General features: G+C 47.5%; 1 protein-coding gene across 1 annotated transcript in view; it reads right to left on the minus strand.

Moving 5' to 3' along the window:
- Positions 1–25,306, minus strand: part of LOC140410474 (CUB and sushi domain-containing protein 1-like) — a 3,392,839-nt gene that overhangs the window by 891,306 nt on the left and 2,476,227 nt on the right. Inside the window, exons 11-12 of the mRNA XM_072498599.1 lie at positions 12,053–12,156; positions 3,504–3,616 (exon numbers count right to left, since the gene is read on the minus strand). Of these exons, the coding sequence (XP_072354700.1) occupies positions 3,504–3,616; positions 12,053–12,156 (217 nt within the window). The remainder of the gene's footprint in view (positions 1–3,503; positions 3,617–12,052; positions 12,157–25,306) is intronic.

The following is a 25,306-nucleotide window of genomic DNA, read 5'->3' on the forward strand; positions in this document are numbered from 1 at the left end:
CATTCATAACAAGTGCCAGGTAATGACCATCTCCTACAAGATAGGGTCTAACCATCGCTCTTTGACATTTAATGGCATTACCATCGCTGAATTCTCCCAAAATCAACATCCTGGGGGTTACAATTGATCAGAAACAGAACTGGACTATCCATATTAATACTGTGGCTACCAGGTAAGATCAAAGGCTAGGAATCCTACTGTGAGTAACTCACTTCCTGACCCCCTTAAAGCCTGTCCATCATCTACAAGGCACAAGTCAGGAGTGTAATGGAATACTCTCCACTTGCCTGGCTGAGTGCAGCTCCAACAACACTCAAGAAGCTCAACACCATCCAGAACATAGCAGCCCCCTTGAATGTTCTTCCTTCCACAAACATTCAAATCCTCCACTACCGTGTACCATCCACAAGGTGCACTGCAGTAACTCACCAAAGTTCCTTAGACAACACTTTCCAAACCCATGACCACTACCATCTAGAAAAACAAGAGCAGCAGATACCTGGGAACACCAGTACCTGAGGTTCCCATCCAAGTCGACATGGTGGCACAATGGTTAGTACAGCTGTCTCACAATGCCAGGGACCTGGGTTCAATTCCGGTCTGTGGGGGAGGGGTGGGGCTGCGGGGGTGAACAAGGAATCCACTCACCTCTGATTTTGCACAGTGGTTAGCACATCTGCCTCACAGCTCCAGGATCCTGGGTGAAGTCTGTGAAGTTTGCACTTTCTCCCTATGTCTGCATGGGTTTCCTCCGGGTGCTCAGGTTTCCACCCACAGTCCAAAGATGTGCAGGTTAGGTGGATTGGCCATGATAAATTGCCCCTTAGTGTCCAAAAGGTTAGGTGGGGTTACTGGATTATGGGGATAGGGTGGAGGGTGATTGGGCTTAAGTGGGGTGCTCTTTCCAAGGGCTGGTGCAGACTCCATGGTATGAATGGCCTCCTTCTGAACTGTAGGGATTCTATGATTCTATGAATTAACAGACCAGTAAGCTCTCTAAGGAGTGTGCTAACAGACGAGCTGAAATTGGTGAACCTCAACAGTCACACATAGGTAGTCTGCTGTTGTATCCAAAGTGAACAAAGAAGTTTTTTCATAATGGGATGGGAAATCTGGGAGATCTTCGGCAAATTATGCACTTTCCTTGCATTTAGCCACTTTTGTACACGCGAGGCTGCTGGCCCTCTGAGGTGCTGCCTGTTCTCCTCTGCAAACTAGTGGTTGGCCTCATTATGGTTCCTGCCTGTTGCTCACGCTCTACACTCAGCTCGCCACTGAACACCATTAAAATATTTGCTATTCAAGATAGCATTACATGAGGGGCTGTCACTGCTCGAGTTTAGGACCCAAAAGTTATAGCTGTATCAGGTTCCCAACTTTGATTTGAAGGTTCAGCCTTAAAAAGCGTAATCCTTGAAATTAACCTGAACAAAAAATAATTCTTTATGGAAATGCATAGCTCCACATAGTATAATAAAGAGAGAATAATGGGTAGCTGTGAGAGCTTGTCCAACTATATTGCCATTGAGAAATTCATGTGAAGAAGTGGAAAATGCCATTGCATATCTGAAATGCAGTTTCGGTCAAAATCCCGACTGTTGAGCTACAGACACCAGACAGATGATTAATACATTTAGTGATCTGTGCTGAATTTGGTTATTTCAGATTGAATAGCAGTAGATGCACAAGAATTGGCTTCAAGATAGTGGAGCAAGAAAAATGAAAGTGAATTTGCCCTAGTCCCCGAGGACCATAGGGTGCTCCCCGCAGAGAGAGAGAGAGAACTGACTGAAGATAATTTAACCTGAGAGTCACCACATCTCAAGCGTGGAGAAGGTTGAAAAGTCGGGGCCTTTGTGAATAATCCCAGCCGGTATTGAACCCATGCTGTTGGTGTTGCTCCATATCACAAACCAGCTGCCCAGCCAACTGAGCTAGGGGCTCAGTTAGCTCAGTTGGCTGGGCAGCTGGTTTGTGATGCAGAACTACTCCAACAGTGGGGGTTCAATTCCCATACTAGCCGAGGTTATTTATGAAGGCCCCACCTTCTTAACTTTGCCCCTTGCCTGAGGTGTGGTGATCCTCGGGTTAAATGACCACCAGTCAGCTCTTAAAGGGGAAAGTAACCTATAGTCCTCTGGAACTGTGGTGACATTTACAGCAAGGAAAGGAGCCATGGGGACCATGGTTAATGCACCTGATCACTGTCCTGGAAAGTACACACTTTGGATAAGGACAGATTCAAGTAGGAATCTCTCTTCATGTCATCAGTTTTCTAACATTCAATATTTTTATTTACATGCTCATGGTTGAAGAGCAAGGTCACTTGAGCTGGAGGTAGATCTTTGCTTTCCCTCCAGATTCTTCAATATCAAAGTATTTAACACTCCTGTGTAGTCGGTCATTTTTTGTTCTTATCTATTGGAAAGTTAAATGGTGAATCATATTTATATCCTTATTAGCTGATACCAACATAGGAACATGACACTTTGGAGCAGGAATAGGCCTGCTCTTCGAGCCTGATCCACCGATCAACAAGATTACGGCTGATCTGGTTGTAGTCTCAGCTCCACTTTAATGTCTGCCCCTCATAAACTTTGACTTCCTTATCTCTCAAAAATCTATTCAAATCAGCCTTGAATAAACCTGGCCTCCACTACCTTCTAATGACCCTCTGAGAGAAAAGGAAAATCCTCCTCATCTCCGTCTTAAAAGCACTTATGCTTAAACAATGTCGCTACTTTTAGTCTCCTCCACAAGCGGAAACATCCTCCAGGAATCCACCCTACAAAGTTCCTTCATTATTTTATATGTTTCAATAAGATCACCTCTCATTCTTCTAAATTGGAATGGTCTAGGTCCAATCTGTTTTTTTAAGATAAATGCCCTTCATCCCAGGAATGAGTGGAATGAAGCCTCTCTGAACTGCTTCCAAAGCAATTATATCTTTCAAAAAATAAGGAGACCCAAAACTGTACACAGTACTCCAAATTTAGTCTCAGCAAGGCTCTGTAAAACATCACCGCTTTTATATTTTGATCCTCTTGCAATGAATGCAACCTTTCCATTTGCCTACTTAATCACTTGCTGTGCCCGCACACTAACTTTCTGTGATTTATGTACAAAGATACACAGATCTGCATTTCTATTTCTCTTGCCTATGTGGAGAAGTTCACATTTACCCACATTATATTCAATCTGCCAAATTTTTGGCCACTAATTGAACATACATCTTTCACTTCGCACCACTTGACAACTTATTTTCCCACCTACCTTGATGTTATCAGAAAATGTAACTACTACACATTCAGTACCTTCATCCAAATCATTGATACACCAAATTTGATTCTGGCAGTGAATGCATGAAAACACCACCAAGGTGGGTTAATGATTTGTAAACAACAATTGTTTAGAGGATAGTTAATGTGATTGGATCCAGTATTAAAACATGCTCTGACTGACAGTTCTTTGCAAAATAAAAGCCAAAGTGCAAAAGCGCCTACCTTGATATACAGCTTTAAATCCCAGTGATCCAATGGTTTCATCGGACTGTAAATGCAGCCACATTTGATTGCTCATGCTAACAATCAAGTCAGGAACGGTTGACCCGGTCAGCCTAAAATAGTAAAAATGCAGGCTATTAGCAGAGAAAAGTGAATATTATAACAAACTTCATAGAATTGTACAGCATGTAGCTTACTTGAGTACATACCTGTTACCTATCACTTTCTATCTAACCAATTTCAAAAGAGAATCATCACAAATAAATGAATTCAGAAACTATACAAATATTTAACTTTTCAGAGTATGGACATTTGTTTAAACTTACAAAAAGAAAAAGCATACCTTGTTTTACCAATTGGGGAACATTTTCCGAATTGTAGGAAGTACATCAATAACTCAGGGGTCTAATGTATAAATCTTTTATTTTTATTTTTAGATCTAATACTTTAAATTTGGAATGGGATTTTCACTGTCTTCTCACGGCAAAAAAAAGGTATCTCCCTTCATTTGATCGCAAGCTTCCATATATCAAAGGAGAACAAACTCAAATTAGTATTACATTGTATTAGTATTGCATTGTCCTGATGTCACCATAGTCATTTATGATGGACTTTAACTGAAACTATACTCGGGGACGAGACAGACTGGATGGTCTCCTACTGTGCTGAAACCTATGATTAATTGTATATGGAAATTATGCAGTGAAAAATGTTATATTACCCTTGGTGGTAATATGGTGTGTTCTTTGTCTTTTCTTCCAGAATGATCCGATGTGATGATGACAAAGAATCCACCAATCATTAGATTGAAACAAAACTAATTTATTGTAAGACTATTAATTAAATGAAGTTTGCACACTCTACTGAGCTACAATTAATAAAAAATAATATTGAATCTGTCTAGCAATATTCAGTAATCTAAATAGTCACTGACTATACTATGATCTAACCTCGTGTTAAATCTTGTCTAATCTAATCTTATCCTAGTGCAATTCTCATGCTTTCTCCTTCACTAACTACCTAGAATTCCCTGAGGTCTGATTTGTATACAGAGAAGTGGTGGTGCCCTCTCGTGTTTGAATTACGCAGAGATGTAATAATTAACTTGACTATATACATATCATTATACAAAAACGATGGATAAACCATGTGAAAATTGCTTTGGTTATGGGGACAATTTCAGATGGTCATTGTCAGGCCATCTACCCAAAGATTCCCACCTCCAAGAGGTAACTAATGATCATCAATTAAATCCCATTTTGGAACGTTACATGCAGCGAGTAGGCCTGGAACTGAGGCCAAAACCTGGGAGATGCTCTGGGAGATGCAAGCCAAGGGGCTACAAAGGCCTCCTCTAATTCTGACTTCTGGATGGCAGCATGATGGTACAGTGGTTAGCACTGCTGCCTCACAACACCAGGACCTGGATTCGATTCCAGCCTTGAGTGACTGTCTGTATGGAGTTGCACATTCTGCCCGTGTCTGCGTGGGTTTCCCCCAGGTGCTCCTGTTCCCTCCCACAGTCCAAAGATGTGCAGGCTAGGTGGATTGGCCATGCTAAACTGCCCCTTCGCGTCAGTTGCAGGAATAGCGTGGGGCATTGGGCCGAGGTAGGGTGGTCTTTCGAGGGGTCAGTGCAGACTCAATGGGCTGAATGATCTCCTTCTGCACTGTAGGGATTCTTTGATTCAGAAGTGCACAGAGGGTGTCTTCATCTCAATGTGTGCTGGTGGTTCCCACCAACAACAGAAGATCCCACCTATCCCGGTGGGGGTACATGTCTCTGAAAGCTTCAGACCCTTCCAGTGGCTCTTCTGCCTGCACAGCCCACTTACTGCTCTTAATTGGATGAGGCTCTCAGAGGCGGACTCTCAATTGGCCACCTCCAGGAGGATTTGTGCAGATGGGTGTCGTGTTAATCACCCTGGGGTAACACGGACTACAACTGGATGCAGTTGTACTTGAAAGTAGACTCCAAACTTTGATGTTAGTTCAATACACTTTATTGAACTTGTTAAGCAGTGCACACAGTTCGCTGTGGGTTTGACATTCTACTTATGTAAGCGTGCTTACTATAACTAACTAGACCAGACTAGCTCTGAGCCACTTGTAGAAGGTGCTAACTGATATATACACCCTGACTGTCACTACAGTTACCACTAGTGGAAAGAGGCAGAGTGTTGATGCCTTGTGTGTTTTATAGTGGGAGACCACCTTCTAGTGTTCTGCCTGGTGATTGGTTGTGTTCTGTCCTGTGTGTTGATTGGCTATACTGGGTGTCTGTCACTGCCTGTCTGTATCTCATTATGTGCATGGGTGCATATCATGACAGTGGGAAACGTTCAAAAAATAATTTAATGGCTCTTCCCTGTATTTAAAAAACTAAGATGGTTAGATTATGCCCAAAGTGAGCATCTCCTGCTGTTGACCAGACTTCAAGATGATAAGAATGAATTTATTTGTAATTCAGTTTTTAAGTATGAATTAGCACAGTTAATAATTCAGTTAAAGCTCCTCATTACAATTGGGGAGTTGCTTCTGATTTTGTCATATGATTATAATTTATGGTGCTACCTCAGCCTTAAATATTTCATTTACAATCTATTTAGGGGCTGCCACAAGTATTTAGCTTTGGCAGAGTAAAATCTAAGCATGATGTGAGATGAGGGTATTCTTATCATTCAGTCCAATTCTTCCACAGGTCACATTCAATTTTTTTGATAATCTGGTTGATGTTGTGCATGCAGGATTTCAAAAGCCAGATGATGTACCACAATAGACTTGATATGAAAACTTAAGTCCCTAGAATAAGAAATTTGTCTAAAGAGATAGAAAGTAGCAATGACCAGTTGTGTGTCAGACTGGAGAGAAGTGTGCCCTGGTATCCTCCAGTGGGGCCGAGAAAAAGTGGATGTACAAGTTACAAAAAACAGTGGCCTGTGCACGAGGTGGGGCCAGGGCTCATTGTTGTAAATTGAATTCTTGTCGTTCAGACTGAGCAGTGAGAGTTGATTGAGAGTGACCTGCAGCACCGTCTCGACCATACACTGTTGTTATTGTTGTTGCTGCTGCCGCCAGTGTTTTGCTCCTTGCCAGTGAAGCATGAGCTCTGTGGGTTTTATTAAATGGGAGAGAAAAGAGAGGCTGAGCCTAAGAGAAGCAGATAGGAATCAGACAAAAGCATTAAAAAAAATAACTCAGTTGATGGTGGCAGGAAATAGAACGGAACAGAGGATGCAGCCCGGCCTCACTCCAGATTTCACTTCAAACCAATCAATGTTTTGCCGAGGATGATACTGTATTTGAAACACTCGTAGAACTTCCCAATGATATTGACAAACGTGAGCAGAATTCTGTCGTTTCTGAGAATCTTCCACAAGCTCTTACGTGGAACACTGCCAAACACGTTCTTGAAGACTATGTCGTTGATGTAGAGGGTGCATTCCATCTGAGGCATTGTTTTAGGATGTTACATAGAGCAAATATCTGGTCTATACATCCTCTGCCCCATATAGAACGCTGCTTGCTCTCGTCTAAGCTTGTCATCAATGGTGTTGTCAATCCGCTTGTGGAGAATTCAGCAGAAGATTTTTCTGGAGATGGGAAGGAGTGTAATTCCTCACCAGTTGTCACCGTTGCAAAGGTCCCTTTTATTTGGCAGTGTGACAATGAGACCTTCACCTTCAATCTTCTGGTATGACTTCATTTTCCCATATCTAGTGAAAGAGATCAGTAAGTGCCCTGACAGACGTGTTCTCATTTGCTTTCAATGGTTCTGCCAGTAGAGTCAATTCCAGGGGCTTTGCCATTTTTTATGTCTTTGGTGGCTGCATACACTTTTGCTTCAATGGGTGGGCTGCTGTTAATACCAACAATGTCATCAGAAGGTGGTGGATTAGCTAAATCGTCAGGCTCGGACTAGTTGAGAACTTAAAGTGCTGAACCTATCTTGCAGCTTGCTCTCTCTCTGTTGTTATCACTCTTCCATGTTTGTCCTTGACCGGCATCTTAGCTGTTTCAGTGTATGCTTCCTTGATGTTACCCTTCTTCTTTTACACTGTGTCTTGATCTTCTACATCAGAACTGGCTCACATACCAAAGCGATTCCTGAGCTCGATGATAAAATCCTTCTTCACATCAGATGTAGGGGTTTACGGTGCATACATTGGCTGCTGTGTTGCAACATCACAACTGGTGACTACACTCCAAAAGTACTTCACTGGCTTTGGGATGTCCGGAGGTCATGAAGGACGTTATAAAAATGCAGATGCTTCTTCTTTTAAAAAAAGGCATAAAGAAGTTGTGCTAAACCTTTACAAATCCTTAGTTAGACCCTAGCTGGAATATATGGGGCGAGGTTCTCCGACCCCCCCGCCGGGTCGGAGAATCGCCGGGGGCTGGCGTGAATCCCGCCCCCGCCGGTTGCCGAGGTCTCCGGCACCGGATATTCGGCGGGGGCGGGAATCGCGCCGCGCCGGTTGGCGGGCCCCCCCGCTCGATTCTCCAGTCCGGATGGGCCGAAGTCCCGCCGCTAAAATGCCTGTCCCGCCAGCGTAAATTAAACCACCTACCTTACCGGCGGGACAAGGCGGCGCGGAAGGGAAAGAGTGCCCCCATGGTGGCCTGGCCCGTGATCGGGGCCCACTGATCCGCGGGCGGGCCTGTGCCGTGGGGGCACTCTTTCCCTTCCGCCTCCACCACGGTCTCCACCATGGCGGAGGCAGAAGAGACTCCCTCCACTGCGCATGCGTGGGAAGCTGTCAGCGGCCGCTGACGCTCCCGCGCATGCGCCGCCCGGAGATGTCATTTCCTCGCCAAAGGCCTTTTCCGCCAGCTGGCGGGGCGGAAATTCGTCCGGCGCCGACCTAGCTGCTCAAGGTTGGGGCTCGGCCCCCAAAGATGCGGAGCATGCCGCACCTTTGGGGTGGCGCGATGCCCGTCTGATTTGCGCCGTTTTGGGCGCCAGTCGGCGGACATCGCGCCGTTTCCGGAGAATTTCGCTCATGGTCAATTCTGAACACCAACATTTCGGAAGGATGTCAGGACTTCAGAGGGATTACAAGGCAATTATAGAATGACACTAAAGATGAGTGACTTCAATTATGCGGAGAGACTAAAGAAAATGTTTTTTTGTTAATTGGACAGAAAAGGTTCAGGAGAGATTTGATAGCGGTGTTCAAGATCACAAAGGTTTTTGATCGAGTAAATAAGGTGAATCTGTTTCCAGCGGCAGAAGATAACCAGAGTACATAGATTTATTACAGTAACTGGCAAAAGAACCAAAGATGGCTTGAGAAAAAATAATTTTTGGCGCAAAAATTTGTTCTGATCTGGAATGCACTGCCTGGAAGGGCATTGGAGGCAGATTCAATAATTTTCAAAAGGGAATTGGAGAAGTATCTAAAGGAAAAATAAATCACAAGGCTATGGGAAAACGTAAGGGAAGCGAGACTAATCCGATAGGTCGATCAAAGAGTCAGAAGAGCCACCATGAGGAAATGACCTTTTTCTGCACTGCATAATAATGTGATTCAATGTCATCTGGTGAGCTACTTTAACACCTGTTCTATTATTGATAGATCATCACAACAAGCATAGCTGACATTGTCACATCCGGTACTTTGAAATGTTAAACGCATTTCAGGTTTGATGAACGGGGTTCCGTTGGAGACATGCATACCTGCTTATTTTAGATCAATTGTGGTTTCTGTTCAAAATAAAAGGGGAAATGTATTGAGCCTGAAAACAACTTGGTTCAATGGCTCATGAGGTGATTTAATTTTGGATTGCTCTGGTAAATATATCAGATGTCTTGGAGCCCGACAGGGTAATTAGAAAAGAACAGACTTAAGTTTGGACTTGCGAGGAAGGCAAAGAACAGGTTCTAAACCTACAAAAAAATGAGGGAGCATGCTAAGGAGATCATCCTGATGAGACCCCAATCACATTTTTGGGATCAATTTTCAAAAGAGGTTTATGTCATCCTATTGCGCCAGCAATATGAATACATGGCAATATATTGTATTTAATGGGGATTGTACAGCTTTAAGGAGAAATAGTAACTCACTTGGGGTGAAATTGATCTTGGGCATTAGTACAAAATGTCCGATAGCAAATTTACAGCCCATTTAACTCTCTACCTGAGTAGTTATTGCCCGTTTGCTACTCGGGCATAACACCAATTTGGATACCACTAAAATCTATTTTTCTCATTACAGCAGTGAGGGAAGGTTGTCAACTAGCATCCATTCCACTTGGTATCTTCATCAACATTGTGTCAAAGCTACTGGTTTAGAGGTGTTTGTCCTACCCACTTCTATACTGTTGCTGGGCTCAATTGATGACTAAGTACACTCCACAAACCTTCTTAAACAATGGGCTGATGTTGGCGATGGATGTCATCAAATGGATTACTATGGCTTTTCAAAGCTCGAGAGAATCATAAATTTCCATTCTATGCCAGTGGATCAGTTATCATTGCTCCTCTCCTCCAGAATGCACATGAATAAAGCCCTTACCATCCATAAACTTAATCCTGACAGTCACAATGACATCATGGTCTTGACAGGGATTTAGACAAGTTGAGTTAGGGGGGAAATACATGATGTAGTGTAACTATAATGATGTACTTTCACAGATTTCATTAGTGAACACAAATGGAAGTTATTTATTAATAAAAATTGTACAGCAGCCTCATGGCTGTAGCTCGCTCCAGAAATGTCTTTTTGCCGAAGAGACTTTCTCCATGGGGTGATTCCACAATTTGAGTCCCGATTGATCTCTCAGGCCATCTTACCCTGACTCTGCTGTGTTGCCCTTAAAGGGACAATCACCACAGTAATGTGGAGAAATGTGAAGCTACCATGCAGTGGGAAAAACAGAATGGCAGCGTATTATTTAAACGGTGATAGCGGAGGAAATATTGATGTACAAAGGGATCTGGGTTTCCTCGGACACAGTTACTGAAAACCAGTAACTGCACCTGGCACACCAGTAACTGCAGCTGCAACAAGCAGTTAGGAAGGCAAATGGTATGTTGGCCTTCATTGCAAGAAACCTTGATTAAAGGATCAAAGATGTCATGCTGCAGCTTTACAGGGTCTTGATGAGACAACACCGAGGGTATTGTGTGCAGTTTTGGTCTGCTTATCTAAGAAAGGATATACTTTCCATAGAGGGAGGGCAGCAAAGGTTCACCTTTGCAAAATCCTTTCGCAGAGAAGTTTGAAAAGTACAATATTGCAGTTTCTACTGTTTTGTGGAACTGTCTGTTTCAACAAATTAATGCCATCAATAAATCACTGTAAAATGTTGAAACAACTTCATTGAATGCTTCACAATTGTTTGTCTCAGTTAGAAGTTTTGTCATGGAAGTTCAAATGACTTCACCTCAGTGAAAGCAGAGGCATGAACATTAGCAAAGAATACAGGCCCGATGATGACAAGCATAAAAGACACAGGAAGTTACTTTTTCACAATGAAATTACTTTTAAAGGGAAAGAGAGGATTATCATTGAGACTGTCAATGTTCTTTCTTACACAACGCAGAATCGCCGAGCAGAAACTTATAGCCAAGTTCCGCACACATGAGTGCGGCCTCAACTGGGACCTGGGATTCATGTCACATTACATTCATCCCCCACCATCTGGCCTGCGAAATCCTGCCAACTGTCCTGGCTTGAGACAATTCACACCTCTTTAACCTGGGGTTACCCCATCTCTGGATCTGTAAAGATTTAATCACCTGCTAATGCTCGCATTCCTAGCATTGTTTGGCATCTTTGAATTTGTCTATATATGTGTTTCTGGAACAGACCTCTTCATTCACCTGAGGAAGGAGCAGCGCTCCGAAAGCTAGTGACATCGAAACAAACCTGTTGGACGTTAACCTGGTGTTGTAAGACTTCGTACTCTGTACACAAAAGCATTAATGTTGTGGGGCCACTTCACCTCCTAATTCTCTGAGCTCGGTAGCACATTGGTTAGCACAGTTGTTTCACAGCTCCACGGTCCCAGTTTCAATTCCTGGCTTGGGTCACTGTTTGTGCGGAGTCTGCACGTTCTCCCCATGTCTGCGTGGGTTTCCTTCGGGTGCTCCAGTTTCCTCCCATCGTCCAAAGGTGTGCAGGTTAGGTGGATTGACCATGATAAATTGCCCTTAGTGGCCAAAATAAAGGTTAGCTGGGGTTCCTGGGTTACGGGGATAGGGTGGAGGCATGGGCTTATGTAGGGTGCTCTTTCCAAGGGCCAGTGCAGACTCGATGGGCCAAATGGCCTCCTTCAGCACTGTAAATTCTATGATCTATGATTCTTCCAAATAGTACACATCCTGCCATGGATCTACACTGCCATTCTTTCATAATTTCTGGATCATATTCCTGGAATTCCATTCCTAACATCAATGTTGAAATACCACCCCCAGTAAAATGGCTGTGACGTAAGGCCCACCATCATCTTGTCATGGCAGCGCGGGATGGGCAATAAATGTAGAATTGCCTGAAGAATATCCAAACATCAAATATTAAAAGGAGTTTTGAGACAGTACTCACGCATACAACACTGTCCTGGTATCGCCAACCTTTCCTCCATCTCCGACAGTCAAGGTGTCATAACCTCTCTCCAGGTCAAATTCTTCAAACTTAAGCTTGATGATCTGTTGGTAAATAAAATAAAACTGAGTTGTCCCTGAAAAACTATTTTTCTGGAGGTAAAATATTAGTTAATTCTTCCTAGTTGCTCAACAGTATTTTTCCCCCACAGTGCTTGAGCATTTTTCATTTATTTTTAATCTTAACAATATTTACTACAGTTTAACAGTTAATTAAACATTATACAAGAAAAAAGGTGTATTAAATTAGAATCATAATATTGTACAGCACAAAACGGAATCATTTGGTCCTTTGTGTCTGAGTTAATATTGCAATAGGTTATCATTACCACTGCAGATTGTAAACCTCTACTCCATCTTTGTCACATCAAAAGTGTATTGTAATGAATGTATATTTTGGGACTTCCGGGTGCGGCGATGATCAGTTGAGTCGCACGTTTCGGCAGCTCCCTGTGAAACGGACTTTTGGGCTCTTGATAGGAGCCCCAATGGCAATTTTGACGGCTAAAAACACTGTGCGGTAAACCAGAAGGGAATCCCCCCTGGATACGGATGGAAAAAGGAGGAGAGAGTGGCCAGATTGCAGTGGATCCTTTAGAACAGCGGCAAGGAAGGCAAGCAAAAACCAAGATGGCGTCGGAAGGTGGCAGTTTAACATGGGGCCCTGAAAAACAAGAGTTCTTGAAATGCTGTGTGGAAGAGATCAAAAAGGAAATGAAGAAAGAGCTGTTGGCCCCGATACTACAGGCGATCGAAGGGCTAAAGGAGGAACAAAAGACCCAGGAGCGGGAGCTTCGGGTCGTGAAGGCAAAGGCAGCCGAGAATGAGGACGATATACAGGGCCTGGTGGTGAAGACGGAGACGCAGGAGGCACATCAGAAACGATGTGTGGAAAGGTTGGAGGCACTGGAAAACAACGCAAGGAGGAACAACCTGAGGATTCTTGGTCTTCCTGAAGGTGTGGAGGGAGCGGACGTCGGGGCATATGTGAGCACGATGCTGCACTCGTTAATGGGAGCGGAGGCCCCGGCGGGTCCGTTGGAGGTGGAGGGAGCATACCGAGTGATGGCGCGAGGACCGAGAGCAGGAGAAATTCCCAGAGCCATAGTGGTGAGATTCCTCCGTTTTAAGGATAGAGAAATGGTCCTTAGATGGGCGAAGAAAACTCGGAGCAGTAAATGGGAGAACGCGGTGATCCGCGTTTATCAAGACTGGAGTGCGGAGGTGGCGAGAAGGAGGGCGAGCTTTAATCGGGCCAAGGCGGTGCTTCATAAAAAGAAGATAAAATTTGGAATGCTGCAACCGGCAAGACTGTGGGTCACATATCGAGGGAGGCACCACTACTTTGAGACGGCGGATGAAGCGTGGACTTTTATTGTGGAAGAAAAACTGGAATGAGCGGGTTATTAAAAAGAACGTTCGAACAAAGTGGTGGGGCGAATGTGGGGGGCAAAGAGGGGTTTTATGTACTAATCCTGCGATGTGGTAACTTTTCTCTCTCCCACAGGTGGTGATGGGGGGAGGAGGGGAGGTGGAGGAGATGGGGCGTTGGCCATTGGGGGCGGGGCCAAGGGAGAGGCGCGGGCTTGGTTCCCGTGCTATGATAATCATGGCGGGAATAGAGAAGCAGGAAGGAGGGGGCGTCGCACGGTGCGAGCCGAGGTCACGGGGGGAAGCCGAGGTCAGCCAGAGTTTGCTGACTTCTGGGAGCAACATGGGGGGAGTAATTACGCTAGCCGGGGATCTAGCGGGGGGGGTGGGAGGGGGGAATTACTGGGTTGCTGCTGCTGGGGAGAGGGGGGAGCTGGTATGGGAGAGGATGGGCGGGGGGGCACCGCCTGGGGGAGATACAGCTGCGTGGGAACCGGGTGAGGAGCTGGAAAAAGGTGATGGCTAATCGACAAGGGGGGGGGCGGTAGGAAGCCCCCCAACTCGGCTGATCACGTGGAACGTGAGAGGGCTGAACGGGCCGATAAAGAGGGCACGGGTACTCGCACACCTTAAGAAACTTAAGGCAGATGTGGTTATGTTACAGGAAACGCACCTGAAACTGATAGACCAGGTTAGGCTACGCAAAGGATGGGTGGGGCAGGTGTTCCATTCGGGGCTAGATGCGAAAAACAGGGGGTTGGCTATATTAGTGGGGAAGCGGGTAATGTTCGAGGCAAAGACTATAGTGGCGGATAACGGGGGCAGATACGTGATGGTGAGTGGCAAACTACAGGGGGAGACGGTGGTTTTGGTAAACGTATATGCCCCGAACTGGGATGATGCCAATTTTATGAGGCGGATGCTAGGACGCATTCCGGACCTAGAGATGGGAAAGCTGATAATGGGGGGAGATTTTAATACGGTGTTGGAACCAGGGCTGGATAGGTCGAAGTCCAGGACTGGAAGGAGGCCGGCAGCAGCCAAGGTACTTAAAGATTTTATGGAGCAGATGGGAGGTGTAGACCCGTGGAGATTTAGCAGACCTAGGAGTAAGGAGTTCTCGTTTTTCTCCTATGTCCATAAAGTCTACTAGCGAATAGACTTTTTTGTGCTGGGTAGGGCATTGATCCCGAAGGTGAGGGGAACGGAGTATACGGCTATAGCCATTTCGGATCACGCTCCACACTGGGTGGACTTGGAGATAGGGGAGGAAACAGGAGGGCGCCCACCCTGGAGAATGGACATGGGACTAATGGCAGATGAGGGGGTGTGTCTAAGGGTGAGGGGGTGCATTGAAAAGTACTTGGAACTCAATGATAATGGGGAGGTCCAGGTGGGAGATGTCTGGGAGGCGTTGAAGGCGGTGGTTAGAGGGGAGCTGGTATCAATAAGGGCACATAAAGGGAAGCAGGAGAGTAAGGAACGGGAGCGGTTGCTGCAAGAACTTTTGAGAGTGGACAGACAATATGCGGAAGCAACGGAGGAGGGACTGTACAGGGAAAGGCAAAGGCTACATGTAGAATTTTACTTGCTGACTACAGGCACTGCAGAGGCACAATGGAGGAAGGCACAGGGTGTACAGTACGAATATGGGGAGAAGGCGAGCAGGTTGCTGGCACACCAACTGAGGAAAAGGGGAGCAGCGAGGGAAATAGGGGGAGTGAGGGATGAGGAAGGAGAGATGGAGCGGGGAGCGGAGAGAGTGAATGGAGTGTTCAAGACATTTTATAAAAAATTATATGAAGCTCAACCCCCGGATGGGAGGGAGAGAATGATGGGCTTCTTGGATCGGCTGGAATTTCCCAAGGTGGAAGAGCAGGAAAGGGTGGGACTGGGAGCACAGATCGAGGTAGAAGAAGTGGTGAAAGGAATTAGGAGCATGCAGGCGGGAAAGGCCCCGGGACCGGATGGATTCCCAGTCGAATTCTATAGAAAATATGTGGACTTGCTCGCCCCGGTACTGACGAGGACCTTTAATGAGGCAAAGGAAAGGGGACAACTGCCCCCGACTATGTCTGAAGCAACGATATCGCTTCTCTTAAAGAAGGAAAAGGACCCGCTACAATGCGGGTCCTATAGACCTATTTCCCTCCTAAATGTCGATGCCAAGGTCCTGGCCAAGGTAATGGCAATGAGAATAGAGGAATGTGTCCCGGGGGTGGTCCACGAGGACCAAACTGGGTTTGTGAAGGGGAGACAGCTGAACACGAATATACGGAGGTTGTTAGGGGTAATGATGATGGCCCCACCAGAGGGAGAAACGGAGATAGTAGTGGCGATGGATGCCGAGAAAGCATTTGATAGAGTGGAATGGGATTATTTGTGGGAGGTGTTGAGGAGATTTGGTTTTGGAGAGGGGTATGTTAGATGGGTGCAGCTGTTGTATAGGGCCCCAGTGGCGAGCGTGGTCACGAATGGACGGGGATCTGCATATTTTCGGCTCCATAGAGGGACAAGGCAGGGATGCCCTCTGTCCCCATTATTGTTTGCACTGGCGATTGAGCCCCTGGCGATAGCGTTGAGGGGTTCCAAGAAGTGGAGGGGAGTACTTAGGGGAGGAGAAGAGCACCGGGTATCTTTGTATGCGGACGATTTGCTACTATACGTGGCGGACCCGGCGGAGGGGATGCCAGAAATAATGCGGATACTTGGGGAGTTTGGGGATTTTTCAGGGTATAAATTGAACATGGGGAAAAGTGAGTTGTTTGTGGTGCATCCAGGGGAGCAGAGTAGAGAAATAGAGGACCTACCGTTGAGGAAGGTAACAAGGGACTTTCGTTACCTGGGGATCCAGATAGCTAAGAATTGGGGCACATTGCATAGGTTAAATTTAACGCGGTTGGTGGAACAGATGGAGGAGGATTTCAAGAGATGGGATATGGTATCCCTGTCAATGACAGGGAGGGTGCAGGCGGTTAAGATGGTGGTCCTCCCGAGATTCCTCTTTGTGTTTCAGTGCCTCCCGGTGGTGATCACGAAGGCTTTTTTTAAAAGGATTGAAAAGAGCATCATGGGTTTTGTGTGGGCCGGGAAGATCCCGAGCGTGAGGAAGGGATTCTTACAGCGTAGCAGGGATAGGGGGGGGCTGGCACTACCGAGCCTAAGTGAGTATTATTGGGCTGCTAATATTTCAATGGTGAGTAAGTGGATGGGAGAGGAGGAGGGAGCGGCGTGGAAGAGATTAGAGAGGGCGTCCTGTAGGGGGACTAGCCTACAGGCTATGGTGACAATCCCATTGCCGTTCTCACCGAGGAACTACACCACAAGCCCGGTGGTGGTGGCTACACTGAAGATTTGGGGACAGTGGAGACGGCATAGGGGAAAGACTGGAGCCTTGGGGGGGTCCCTGATAAGAAACAACCATAGGTTTGCCCCGGGGGGAATGGATGGGGGATATGGAATGTGGCAAAGAGCAGGAATAACGCAACTGAAAGATCTGTTTGTGGATGGGAAGTTCGCGAGTCTGGGAGCGCTGACCGAGAAATATGGGTTGCCCCAAGGGAATGCATTCAGGTATATGCAACTGAGGGCTTTTGCGAGGCAACAGGTGAGGGAATTCCCGCAGCTCCCGACACAAGAGGTGCAGGACAGAGTGATCTCAAAGACATGGGTGGGGGATGGTAAGGTGTCAGATATATATAGGGAAATGAGGGACGAAGGGGAGACTATGGTAGATGAACTAAAAGGGAAATGGGAAGAAGAGCTGGGGGAGGAGATCGAGGAGGGGCTGTGGGCAGATGCCCTAAGCAGGGTAAACTCGTCGTCCTTGTGTGCCAGGCTAAGCCTGATTCAGTTTAAGGTATTACACAGGGCACATATGACTGGAGCACGGCTCAGTAAATTTTTTGGGGTGGAGGATAGGTGTGCGAGGTGCTCGAGTAGCCCAGCGAATCATACCCATATGTTTTGGTCATGCCCGGCACTACAGAGGTTTTGGATGGGGGTGACAAAGGTGCTTTCAAAAGTAGTAGGAGTCCGGGTCGAACCAAGCTGGGGGTTGGCTATATTTGGGGTTGCACAAGAGCCGGGAGTGCAGGAGGCGAGAGAGGCCGATGTTTTGGCCTTTGCGTCCCTAGTAGCCCGGCGCAGGATATTGCTAATGTGGAAAGAAGCCAAGCACCCGGGGGTGGAGACCTGGATAAATGACATGGCGGGGTTTATAAAGCTAGAGCGGATTAAGTTCGTCCTAAGGGGGTCGGCTCAAGGGTTCACCAGGCGGTGGCAACCGTCCGTCGAATACCTCGCAGAAAGATAGACGGAATGGGAAAAAGAAGGCAGCAGCAGCAGCCCAGGATCGGGGGGGGGGGGGGGGGGGGGGGGGGGAGAGAGGGGGAGGGGGGGGGGGGGGAGGCGGGGGGGGGGGGGAGGAGGAACCAGAAGGACTCTCAGGGTTGTTAATATATACTGTATAGTATGTATAGGTTGTTGCTACAGATAATTATATATTGGACTGTTAAATTATATTTTTGGAGAGTGTTACTTGTGACAAGGCAGTTGCCAATTAGGGCTAGTTTTCATTTTTGTTATTTATTATTTATTCATTTTTTGTTTATAAAATAGGTCATTGTTGTCATGATATTCAAACACACACATCATGATGGACACACTAACAGGCAAATCAGAGTACACAACACCACAACCAATCACAGACAAGAACACCAACCACATAAAAAGCACGAGCACGACACCTGGTGGTCAGTAGGTCTGGGGAGAAGAGAACAAGAAAGAGCTGTTGAAACACCACAAGCAGGGAGCCCCCCACGTGCAGAGTGCAAAGACCAAACTGTAAATAGTGAGTTTAAATAAAGAAGCGTTGTACCATATACAACTGTGTTGGCTCATCTGTGTGTCAGAACACCCAACACCACATGGTACAGGAGTGGATCGATACCTGCCTACTAACCTGCCATTCTGGACATGGACCACACCGGCAAACCGCAGCCGATGCAAGTCACGGGGAACCTAGGCACCAACTGGAAGCTCTACAGGCAGCGATTTGACCTGTACATCCGTGCCACCGAAAAACAGAATGTCTCGGATGACTCGAAGATTGCAATGCTCCTCTTCTACGCAGGCCCGCACGCAACCGATGTTTTTAACTCACTGGTGTTCGAAGGCGGCGAAAACCAGGCCAAATATGACACGGTCATCCTCAAACTGGACCAGCACTTTCAAGTTGAAGTAAATGAAAGTTTTGAAAGATACATCTTTCAGCAACGCCTGCAAGGTAAGGAGGAGCTTTTTCAACCCTTTTTGACGCACCTCCGGATTCTAGCGCAGTCCTGCGGTTACGGCACCACTACAGAGTCCATGATCAGGGACCAGATTGTTTTTGGCGTTGCCTCTAGTGGCCTACGCCAGCAGCTTCTTAAAATGAAAAGCCTCACCTTAGCGTCTGCTGTGGAAGCCTGTGTCCTCCACGAAAATGCTACCTGCCGTTTTTCCCGATTTCAGGCGTCCGAGTTGGCACGGAGGGGGTCCCCAGCCGTCGAATCGGCAAGCCAGGCCGCCCACGACGTCGAACGCATCCAGGCCGTCGATTACTTCCCGACCCACGGCCCGGACGACAGCGGCCGCTTCCCGCGCTTTTCGCGGTCTCCCGCGCAGGTGCGCGCCAAAAATAACGGCCACAACGAGGGACGCACTGCGCAGGCGCGCCCACCGCAAGATCGCACTGCGCATGCGCAGTGGCGCAACGAACGCCGTGACATCATGACGTGCAGCAATTGTGGAGGTCTACACTTAAAAGGGCAATGTCCTGCAAAAAACCGACAGTGCCACAGATGTGCCATGATGGGCCACTACGCAGCCCGCTGTCGTGCGCCTCAACCCATGGATCCGGCGCATCCTCGACAACCTCGCACACGAGTCAGGACCGTCCAGCCCACGCATCAAGACTTCCAGTTAAGTGATGCAGATGACCAGGATGCATTCCGAGTCTCCGTCATTGATGTCAACAAGGTCAATGCCATCAATCCAGCCGATGAGTGGTGTGCCACCCTGACGGTCAACCGATCGCGCGTCGCCTTCCGTCTGGACACCGGCGCATCCGCCAACCTGATTGCTTACTCTGCAGTCCAGGCCATGAAGGTCAAACCACCCATCACACCATCCCGGCTTAAGATGGTTGACTATAACGGGAACGTTATCCCGTCCATAGGATCTTGCCAGCTACAGGTGACTCACAAGAGGTACACGGCCACACTCCCCTTCGAAGTTGTTGGCTCATCAAAGGACTCGTTACTGGGCGCACAAGCGTGTAAGGTCCTTCACCTGGTACAGCGTATTATGTCTCTCTCTCCAGATGAGATATCCGACTTCCCGGATGCTGAGTTCCACGCAAATCTCCATTCCCTCCTCGCTCACAACCAGGAGGTTTTTGAAGGCATGGGGACATTGCCACACACGTACAAAATTCGACTCAGACCGGACGCCATCCCTGTCGTTCACGCACCTCGCAGGGTTCCTGCGCCTCTCAAAGACCGCCTCAAGGCACAACTGCAGATTCTTCAGGACCAAGGGGTCCTATCCAAGGTCACGGAGCCCACGCCATGGGTCAGCTCCATGGTCTGTGTAAAGAAGCCCTCTGGCGAGCTCCGTATATGTATAGATCCAAAAGATCTGAACAACAACATCATGCGGGAACACTATCCCATCCCGAAACGAGAAGACCTCACCAGCGAGATGGCGCGAGCCAAGATATTCACTAAATTGGATGCGTCCAAAGGATTCTGGCAGATCCAACTGGACCCGGCCAGCCGAAGACTATGCACATTCAACACCCCTTTTGGCAGATTCTGCTACAACCGGATGCCATTCGGCATCATTTCGGCATCTGAAGTATTCCACCGCATTATGGAGCAGATGATGGAAGGCATCGAAGGGGTACGTGTATATGTGGACGATATCATCATTTGGTCCACCACTCCGCAGGAACACATGCATCGTCTACGACGTGTCTTTACCCGCATACGACAAAATGGCCTGCGTCTCAACCGTGCGAAGTGTGCTTTCGGCCAGACGGAGCTGAAATTCCTCGGGGACCACATCTCAAGGTCCGGGGTCCGTCCCGATGCAGACAAGGTTAGCGCCATCACAGCCATGCCACGACCGGCTGACAAGAAGGCTGTCTTAAGATTCCTGGGCATGGTCAACTTCCTTGGGAAGTTCATTCCCAACCTGGCTTCTCATACAACAAATATGCGCCATCTCGTAAAAAAATCGACGGAATTCAACTGGCACCAATCGCATCAGCGGGAATGGGAGGAGCTCAAGCACAAACTGGTCACGGCACCAGTGCTGGCCTTCTTTGACACGACTCGCCCTACAAAGATATCAACAGACGCCAGCCAATCTGGTATTGGAGCGGTACTCCTGCAAAAAGACAGCACGTCATCATGGGCCCCGGTTGCGTATGTCTCACGAGCCATGACCCCTACCGAACAGCGCTACGCGCAAATCGAAAAAGAATGCCTGGGCTTGTTAACTGGACTGGACAAGTTCCACGACTATGTGTATGGCCTGCCACGATTCACGGTCGAAACTGACCACCGCCCCCTGGTCAACATCATTAACAAAGACCTGAACGACATGACTCCTCGCCTCCAGCGCATCTTACTTAAACTCAGGAGGTACGATTTTGAACTGGTCTACACTCCGGGGAACGAACTCATCGTGGCGGACACTCTTTCCCGAGCAGTGAGCACACCACCAGATGCAGAGGGGTTCGTGCGCCAAATTGAGGCACACGTGACTCTGACAGCAGCAAATCTGCCAGCTGATGATCCTAGTCTGGCCCACATACGCGCAGAGACGGCGACTGACCCCCTTCTGCAGCGAGTGATGCGCCACATGACGGAAGGGTGGCTAAAAGGGCAGTGCCCCCAGTTTTATAATGTGCGGGATGATCTCACCAATATAGACGGGGTCCTTATGAAATCGCACAGAATCGTTATTCCACACAGCGTGCGCCAGATGATTCTTCATCAACTACGCGAAGGCCACTTGGGCGTCGAAAAATGCAGACGAAGGGCCCGGGAGGCGGTATATTGGCCGGGTATTAATGAAGACATAGCCAACATGGTGCTCAACTGCACAACCTGTCAGAGGTTTCAGCCGGCGCAACCTCCGGAAACACTTCTACCACACGAGATGGTGACGTCCCCCTGGGCGAAGGTGGGTGTTGACCTATTTCACGCGCTCGGCAGAGATTACATTGTTATTATAGACTACTTCTCAAACTACCCGGAAGTCATGCCTCTCCATGATCTGACGTCGTCCGCAGTCATTGGGGCCTGCAAGGAAACGTTTGCTCGCCATGGCATTCCAAGGACTGTCATGTCAGACAATGGACCTTGTTTTGCCAGCCGTGAATGGTCGTCCTTTGCCGCAGCATATGGTTTCACTCATGTGACATCCAGCCCTCTGCATCCACAATCGAACGGGAAGGCTGAAAAGGGTGTCCACATCGCAAAGCGGCTCCTGTGCAAGGCGGCTGATGCCGGATCGGACTATAACCTTGCCTTGTTGGCCTATCGATCGGCCCCGTTATCCACGGGCCTCTCGCCAGCGCAGCTACTAATGGGTCGCTCCCTCAGGACGACGGTACCTTCCGTCCTGGCACCGACAACAGACCATGAGGCGGTTCTTCGGAACATGCAACTGCAGCGTGATCGCCAGAAAGGTCGGTACGACACACGAGCGACGGACCTGCCCCCCCTGTCCTCCGGAGACAAAGTACGCGTCCATCAACCGTATGGTGGCTGGTCAGCACCGGCCGAAGTCCTCCGACAAGTGGCTCCCCGCTCGTTCCTGGTTCGCATGCCGGATGGTTCTGTGCGTCGCCGCAATCGGCGCGCCCTTCGCCGACTTCCACGCTCACAGCCACACAGCACGCCAGATCCTCAACAGGCTTCCGAGGATGACTTTGTGCAGCTGCCGCACATCACGCCCTTTCCATCGCCACCCATGGCCATGCCTGCACAGCAGCCGGTGGTTCTTGATCCACCCTTGAGGCGGTCAACCCGAATTCGTCGCAAACCCATTAGACTGGACTTATAATACCGTTCATATGTTTAACAAGTTCCACGATTTTACATGATAACCTGTTGTTGTTTATCGTTCCAGATGTCGTCTGACTGGACAACTGTTCAAGTTTTTTTTTTTTTCTTCTTCTCTCGTTCGCATTTCTGTTATGTTCTGGTACAACTTGATTCATGTGACGCACCCGACATCGCCCCATGTACATAGTTCCGTCATAGGCACATGCTGCACACGACACACACACACTCTTAGATGCACTCACGTCACGATCATATTTATTACCACGTAGGCACATATCTTTGTAAAAAGGGGGGATGTCATGATATTCAAACACACACATCATGATGGACACACTAACAGGCAAATCAGAGTACACAACACCACAACCAATCACAGACAAGAACACCAACCACATAAAAAGCACGAGCACGACACCTGGTGGTCAGTAGGTCTGGGGAGAAGAGAACAAGAAAGAGCTGTTGAAACACCACAAGCAGGGAGCCCCCCACGTGCAGAGTGCAAAGACCAAACTGTAAATAGTGAGTTTAAATAAAGAAGCGTTGTACCATATACAACTGTGTTGGCTCATCTGTGTGTCAGAACACCCAACACCACAATTGTTATTTGTGTTGTTATAATATTGTGTAAAGGATGCACAATGTACTGTGTTGGTTGACCAAAAATTTTCAATAAAATATTTAATTAAAAATTTTTTTTAAAAAATGAATGTATATTTTGGAGCAAAGTATCATTTTATATCTTTGCTAAAAGTTAAATTATAGTTAATCATAGGATCAGAAAGAACGAGAGTCACAGGCTTCATTCACATTAAAGTCACCATTCTGAGATGGCTCTCTGCCATTTGCAACTGATAGACATGAAGGGCCATTGACCGACCTTAATCTGAGGTAGAGCGACTGAGGTTTGTTCAGGTACATTGCAGGGCATTGACAGAACCTTGTTCTTCCAAAGGATATTCGATCATTTAAATGAGAGAACAATGGCAGTGTTTCCCTTGTACCAATGTTAAAAAGGTTCCATACAAAATTTTTAATGCACCTAGAGGGCGGGGAGGGGTAGAGGAGGAGGGGAGTGTCAGCAGCCACAAGAGCAGGGGATGGCGATCACTGGACCCTCTCCTCTTCCTCAATGAAGGTTCCTGGATCAGACACTGAGGGTCCCCCTCTCACTCCGCACAGCAGAAGACCACAAGCAAACTCACACAGGTTTACTTGTGCTCCCTGCGTGGTGAATGCTTTGTCTGCAACAGGATTAATACCAGCAGCGGTGGAATAGGACCCTTTAGAGTGCATTAATTGCCATCCATAGGCCTTCCTGTCACAACTGAAATTTCCATCCATTGGCCTGCACATTCCGTGGGCCTGGAAGCCCATGCTAAACATACTTCCCGTCGCAGTCAGTGCTAGAATGTGATTTAACAGTGGTTGGCCAATTAACGGGCAGCCAGAGTGAAAGGCATGCTGAGAAAGGCAAGTGAGAGCAGGCATTAATAAAAGGGAGGGTGTAGGCTGACACTGCCAATGTGCTCTCTAAGGGGGAAAGCTGCTGTGAAGCTGTCTCAGGGACTGGAGACCAGGAAAAAAAAGATGGAGATGGAAAAACTGTAGAAAAAGTGTCTCCGCAGCACATTCAAACACAAACCTCTATCCTCAGCACCTATTTAAATTTTATTTCAGCCCTGACGGTTCATCGTGCCCTGGATTGAGGTTGAACCTAAAATGTAAGTGAAGGCTGTCTGGCTAATCGGCCCACCAGCCAACCATGAACACAGATGGGTCACGTAAAATTGCATTTAATTGGCACCATAATGGGATAAATTGCTGGCTTGATTGTCGGTGGCACATGTCCACCGACCAAAATATTACGAGGGCGCTCGATGACGTTTAGAAATGTGCCGAAACTCCTTTCACCTGATTTCACAATGTTGTCATGCGCCCAACAGCTGAATCTGAGGCAGACTGAGCAGCTGAACAAGTCTGCAGTTGAGAAGATGGCTTCAGTTGCAGTTTCAGCTGTCAATGACCAACAGGCTGAGTTCTCAAGGCATGATGGGAAAATAAGTCAACTCTACAGTTTGTGAGAAGAGGCGATTTGTAAAGCCAGTTTTAATAAACTAGCCGTCTGTGTTAATGCCAATTAGCACTCAACTCTGCAGTTGTAAAGGTGTCAAAATGGAAGACATGACCCATCCACAGCAGTTGCTGAACAGCAGAATGCTTTCCGGACCGGGCACGGCAGTTGCTGAACAAAAGGGTGTCCTCAGGGCGGTGGGAGGGGGCGGCTTGCTGAGCTGTATTCCATGGAAAATTTCAGTGGTGGGAGAAGAATAAAAGGATAAAGACTGAGAACAGCAAGAATCCGTGAGTAAACCTTGGAACAAGAAGATGCCTGAACCGCAGTTAAAGACAAATCCACTTCAACGTGAGCTTGTTCACTTCATTTTGTGCAGGCAATATCTCAGCTGTTTGCCTTGTCATTGATTAGTAGTTCAGTGTAGGTTAAATGTGTTGAGATCTGTTAATAAAGTTCAGTTGTAGGGCAGCATGGTGGCGCAGTGGTAGCACTGCAGTCTCACGCTGCCGAGGTCCCGGGTTCGATCCCGGCTCTGGGTCTCTGTCCGTGTGGAGTTTGCATTCTCCCCGTGTTTGCGTGGGTTTCCCCCCCACAACCCAAAGATGTGCAGGGTAGGTGGATTGAACAC

This window comes from Scyliorhinus torazame, chromosome 4, assembly GCF_047496885.1.
Source record: "Scyliorhinus torazame isolate Kashiwa2021f chromosome 4, sScyTor2.1, whole genome shotgun sequence".
Taxonomy (NCBI): Eukaryota; Metazoa; Chordata; class Chondrichthyes; order Carcharhiniformes; family Scyliorhinidae; genus Scyliorhinus; species Scyliorhinus torazame.